Source organism: Syngnathus typhle, linkage group LG2 (genome assembly GCF_033458585.1).
Source record: "Syngnathus typhle isolate RoL2023-S1 ecotype Sweden linkage group LG2, RoL_Styp_1.0, whole genome shotgun sequence".
In the NCBI taxonomy this organism is placed as follows: Eukaryota; Metazoa; Chordata; class Actinopteri; order Syngnathiformes; family Syngnathidae; genus Syngnathus; species Syngnathus typhle.
In genome coordinates, this window is record NC_083739.1 from 17123216 (window position 1) to 17129395 (window position 6180).

Consider the following 6180-nt stretch of genomic DNA (forward strand, 5'->3'; position numbering starts at 1 on the left):
ACATTGCCTCTGTTACCGTGGTGACTGTTTTACGTGCCGTGTGATATTGTTTTGGTGTAGCGCTGTTGTCTTTTCTGGATCTATCAGGAAGTTGTACTTTTATTACCTAATGACTTGTTTTAGAAAATCTTATCAGCCGCCTGTCATCATGACGAGCTGCACAAAAAATCCCTTTTTGCTTCATAGAGGAACACGCTCTGGCTACTTCCCGACAAGGCCTTTGTTGTGTTTCGTCCAAGAGTCCAAGGTTCATTTTGGGAGGGTGTTTTAGTTAATGACTGTTTTACAATGAGAACTTTTCCATGATCATATTCACATCACATGGTTGCTCACGTCACACTCTGTTGACTCTGCTACCGTGACCGTTGGAAGTTTAATCTCACTATCACCACAATTGACTTTTAAGGCTTGTAAGGTTGTGAACAACTTTATCTTTTTACCTTTTAAAAGGAAAAATATTAGAATTCGAATCTCTGGTGTGCGTGCGCGCGCATGTGTGCGTGTTGGCATTTTAGAAAGAATGCAATAAAAAGCAAGTTTATGTGCACCAGACTTATTTAATAAAGTCAAAATATGAAACAATGCAAAATCTTCAAATTGTTGCTTTACAATGAAAAGCATGTCTTATAGCTTTTTGAATTTCTTAAAGAGACAGTGTGTAGATTTTTCTTTGATCTTTCAGTGTTTATTCACTAAAACACCCGCTTTCGATAATGTGCAAAAAAAACCACATCAATGTACATCTTTTAATATTGTAGGTCTCGTAATTTTTTATGGTGACATTGGCAATCTCTAATTCTCTCACATGGATTGCAAACTTCATTCTATTAGTTCACCACTAGATGGCAAAAGATATTCACATTGTCCCTTTCATTAAATATCTTTGCATAAAATGTGTACATGCTGTGCTCTTTAAATTCTACAAGAGAGCAACTGAAAATTATTGCTACATTAATTTCCTTCATGGGATTAATAAAGGATATGTACATAACTAATTCTTTGAAAATTTTGGAAAAATTTGCCTTTCATTGAAGAGCAACAATATGCAGAAAAAGTATTTTCATTCTTTCACAAGGAGACATGTTTTTTTTGTTTTTTTTTTATAAAGAAAAAGTCTTTTCAACAGCCGCTTTCTGTGGGTATGTGCTGCATGACTGTAAATTGAATGTACTGTGTACATCACACGTGAAATTATTTACAAAGTGTTTCCTTCAGTAGATCACTGATGTGATCCACAAACTGTACACAATCAAGTCCAATCAGCCATGTTGGTGTCTAATTTGACAGACGTGCAGTCACACTGAGTGCCTCAAAACTGGGGCGCGTCGTCGCGGTGCTGGCGGTGAGGTTGGGGCGGTTCATACATCGCATGTTTCCGGTGCTGAAAACACACTGTAGTGGCCACAGCACCACAATGATCAGCAACACCATGAGCATCACAAAGAGCATCATCCGCTTCCAGTCTGCCAGCCGGTCCAGCCGGCCTAAATTCTGAGGCGGGGTCTGAGCGGGGGCACTGCCCCCCTTGTCGGCACCAATATCAATGCAGATGCACAAGGCCGAGAGGCTATCGGATGCCGGCCTGTTGCTTTTGTAACACAACTTTTCCCCGTCCAGCCACACGGGCTCCTCCCGCTGCTGGTGGCCCGGCAAATTGTGCAGCATTTCATGGTTGCTGGGCAGAGACGGGGGTCCCCCCTCAGGCAAATCTGTGTTTTGGCGGCAGAAAGGGCAAAAGAGCTGCAATGTCCCCCGATCGGCGCCTTCTTGCTCACCCGGCGAGATCGCCATGAGGCGGGAGAGACACTCCAGGCAGAAAGTGTGGGTGCACTCTAACAACTTTGGCGTCTTGAAGACGTTGTCGTAGGTGCTGTAGCAGATAGGGCACTCCAGCTGGTTCGCCACAGACATCCTCTTTTGGGGCTCACTGGCTGCCTCATGGTGCTCCGCCTGCATGTGCCAAATCTGCACGGATTGTTCCATCTTCAGGAATTCCCTCCAAACTGTTGCGATTTGCACTTCCTCCTCCTCCTCCTCTTCTTGTCGCCTCAGGGACCCTGAAGGCAACAAAGAAAGTGGCAGTTGTTAGTTGAGTAGTACACATTCTTTTGATTACACATCATTCTGGGTCGTGCCCAGTTGAACGTGTTCTTGTGTTCTTTCCGTTTGTGAGTCATTAAAATGGAGTGGATCTCGGTTTGAGACAACAAAATTAGAGGTTCGACTTATCAGGATGAATCCTTTTAGGCCATTGTTATGCAACTGGGTGTGACATAGTTAGCTGCCCGCGGGGGATCGGTGAAAATAGGGTGCGACGAGTCGCCATAAATCATGGTAGGGTAGGACTTGGCTTTAGGGTTACCGTTTGGTTCACCCGTGCTAAAGTTGGGGACGTGAAAGGGAAACAAATTGGCCAACGCACCCACATCCACATGTGCTAGTCTGTCCGTTGTGTATAAAATATTTGCTGAGGTCACTTTTTCCAAATCCATGCCGTTTAGTGAACCCTAGTCTGGGGGTGTTATTTTTTCCCCCCTTCCCTTATGTTTTTTTGTATTCCACCCAGCAGACTCCATCTGGAGTTACAGCCATGTTTCTGTTGCTTCCAGCAAGCCTTTCTTCCTTTCGGGACACTCGTCCCCGCAACAAAGTCTGCGCTTGTTCTCACTCGCAATCGCTCCATCTACCCTTGGAATTCCCGCTCTGCCCTCTCTTTCTTTTTTTCTTCCCTTCGAGATATCTCATGACGGTTGGCCTCCTTCACCAAATGCAAAAGGGAAGGATGAGTTATCAAAGTGTGTCAGGCAAACATTTAACCGGCGGCTTCTGATTCTTGCGCGAGCCGCTGGGTAGCATTGAAAAATACATCTAACCTAGTTAAGAAAGACAAATCATAATGACGACGACTGTGAACACACAGAAAGCCCATAAATGAATGGAACATCACTGAAATACCTGTGAGCCCATTGAGACTCTCACAAAAGGATGGAAGGTTCAGGTGGGCAAGCAGTTAGTGCAAGTGTTTTTTTTTTAATTGACGAGTGTTTCTGAACAAAATACCTCTCTTTAAAAAGATTTGGTGAAATAATTGTCATAGCTGGCTTTGCAACTTCAACTTGGGCTGGTGCTTTCCTAATTAAGTTTGGTTAGAATTCAAACAATTGCAAGCAGCATTTGACAAAGAGAAGATATGAGATTTGGGGCGTCTTTTTACAAACCGTACTCTCACTGTACAGTGCTCACTAAATAAAAAACAACACTGGCTTGTGTTGTCCCAAGCTAGCGAAGTGAAAGCAGTTGTGATAGCAACGCAGTCTGACCTTTGATGCCATTCGATTAACACAGCTTACTTGGATAAACAATAAGGTATCCCTGGCAGCACATGACACAAGTTGGAATTCTCCACTTTTATGTCATATTCATCCTTTGATTTGAAGCCCAAATAGTTTTGGAGGGGGCTGTGTATGAGTTCCTCCTAATGCTGGATGAAAAGATCCAATCTTCTGGTCACGGTAATGGAGGCTCGCACAATCACTTGTTCAAACGTTTATAAATGGCACCTTTGAAGATTGTGTTATCTTGTAAATCAGTTTGCATATGCTTCTATTGGATCTAATGGGTAGAAATTGGAATAGCTCTATTTTGGTCAGGCAACCGAGTAGAATTAATCACAGGTATCAAAAAATATCTTCTGGCTGTTATCGTTGCCTGCCAGCCGAGGCTTCTTTTGCACTCCGGTGCGAACGTTCACAAATGCTTGTCGTATTTTAACTGATGTGTTCCAGTGGAGTCCGCGTGGCTGGCAAAGCTTTTGTACACATGCAAAAAAACGGACCTACTTGTTCACTATCAAAAGCCCTCCAAGCTGTGGGCATGCAAATCAATTCGGGTCGCAAATGTGTCATCGCATTTTCTAAAGGGGGAGATGGTTGCTTTAAGAATAGCAATGAAGACAAAAAAAAAAAAAAAAAGACTATGTTTTTACTTGGGCCAAACTGCTGAAGGGTACACAGCAGTCAAATATTAACTCTCAAGAGTTTAATCCCTTTGAGTAATGTTTTGTCTTATCACCTGCACATCCTGTTGTCTGTTTTCCTTGTGCCACTGACCTACAGACACACATTTTTAATCAGGTTTTTTTTTTTTACATTTGTTATCTGAGTCAACTGTCAGTTCAACTGCCAAACGTGAGGATTACCGTTGTGAGGTGAAGGCGCTCAACCGGCCAGTTTTCAGGGCTGTTGAAACCTGATCCGCCCGATTGTTTAAAGAACCTCAATTTAAGGACTACCGGAGGAAGACAAAAAAAAAATGGGAGCTAGGTTTGCACAGTGTGCATTAAATCAACACAAAGCAGTCAGTGGAGCTGAGCATACTGGTTGAGTGGGCAGAAAAATCTTTCAAATTGTGACATCAATACAAATGGGTCGTGGAAGTGCAACTTTAGGCCGCTTAAACACAGACATGTTAGGGAGCGAAAATAAAAACGTTATTTGTACGGCAATGTGAGTCAACCATTCTGCTTAAAAAGTTGAAATAGGTCGTCGGCTCTACTGTTTTTATTACTGCGAACATTACTTTCATTGCTCTAATTTATTATTATGTTTATGCTATGTTTTTATAAGTATTTGGGGTTAATTAGAGGCACTTTAAATTGTGGCAGATGTGTGGCGACCCCTATTTAATGAGTGCATATGATTAATGTGTACAATTTATGACTGGCAGGCAAGCACAAAATTGCAGGAACAGTGCAAATGTACATCATGTTTATAAATGTATGATTGTTTGTTTGCCGGCTGCATAATCTGGAAGTGTTGCAAAGATATATGACAAACACACAGCCCATAAGCAGCAAGACATCGAGCCTTTGTTTACATTCGCTGTAGCATCCAAAATGGTGGACGATGACATCGTGAGATGTTGTGATGATCTTAAGCCCAATTACTTTTTAGATCACTCAACGTACTATAGCATGCTTGTAGTGAACTTGTGATTCGGGGATTCAAATGTTTGCTTGATGTATCCAGGTATACTTTGGCTTCCTCCCACACTACAAACGCATGCATGTGTGCCCTTTTTAAATAATTATGTTCTAGTTCTTATTCTATGGTTATAATCACACTTTTCCTCTGCTTTCACTAGTGCCCTGTGGTGGCATCTCAAAACAACAACACGGAGTTTGTCCTTTTGATGCTCACTAAGCTGAGGTCTCACAAAATGTGCTGCCCTTGTATGTGACAAATGCCAAGGTTGGTTTGGGTTTGACTTACTGTATGTAGTATGTATGTGGTAAATGTTTACTGAGACCTTTAGTTGAACTGGAGATTGCACCACTTTTGAGGCATTCGACTTTGGAGGTTAGGCCTATATTGTAACTCTCAGCATACGCAGTTGCATATTTAAACATTTGTGATAAATTTAGAAATCAGAATTAAAGTTAGGAAAAAAACGGAACGAGGTAATTCCAATCAAGATGTGATCAAAAATATTTTACCTGGAAGTAAAGTGTCCACTGGTGTCCTTTTCCTTGAGGGAAACTGAAGAAGAATATTTGTTGTGCCACCAGTGTGTAGTCTTTCTGAGTTTGGTTCCCAGATCGGGCCTGTGGAGGTGCGAACGTGCGTGCGGGTGTGTCGTCCTTCCTCCCGCGTGTGTTTGTTCGTCGTTACCACCTTGTTCTCCCTGACAACTCCCCCCTTTTATCTCTTTATGCAAATGCTTCCAAGTGTGTCCCGTCCTTGAGGCAGTAAGCGAGGACGGTTTAACATGAATCAACAATTGTTTCCCACAATCAATTCAACCGTACATGCCCCACCCCTGGGTGCTACTTAGAAGGAAGTTTATTCACACTGCGTGGTTTTTTTTCCATAACCCAATAAAATAACTAAATAAATCAATTGATCAAATTTGAAACACATTTGTTGTATTCTCTTCCATTCTTAACAGAGGAGTGTAGTTGTGCTACCTAGTGGAGAAGTTATTTACACCACTTCAAGATGCCAGACATCCATCTGTAGGTGTATGAAAACAAAACTGGGGATGGGTAACAAGACTGAGTCAACCTTTGTGTGAGTTCGAATCGCCATTAATGTTCCTACAATAAGTTCCTCTGAGGACCAGGATTGAAGACCCCTGTCCTACACCATCAGTGACTCACTACTAAAAGCCTTTACCTAAAAA

General features: G+C 42.3%; 1 protein-coding gene across 1 annotated transcript; it reads right to left on the minus strand.

Moving 5' to 3' along the window:
- Window positions 1-537: 537 nt before the first annotated feature.
- On the minus strand, window positions 538-5768 carry LOC133169174 (RING finger protein 223). Its single transcript, XM_061301133.1, has 2 exons — window positions 5495-5768; window positions 538-2057 (listed from the first exon to the last, which is right to left on the minus strand). The coding sequence occupies exon 2, from the start codon at window positions 1981-1983 to the stop codon at window positions 1276-1278; it is 708 nt and encodes a 235-aa protein (XP_061157117.1). The 5' UTR covers window positions 1984-2057; window positions 5495-5768; the 3' UTR covers window positions 538-1275.
- Window positions 5769-6180: the final 412 nt, after the last annotated feature.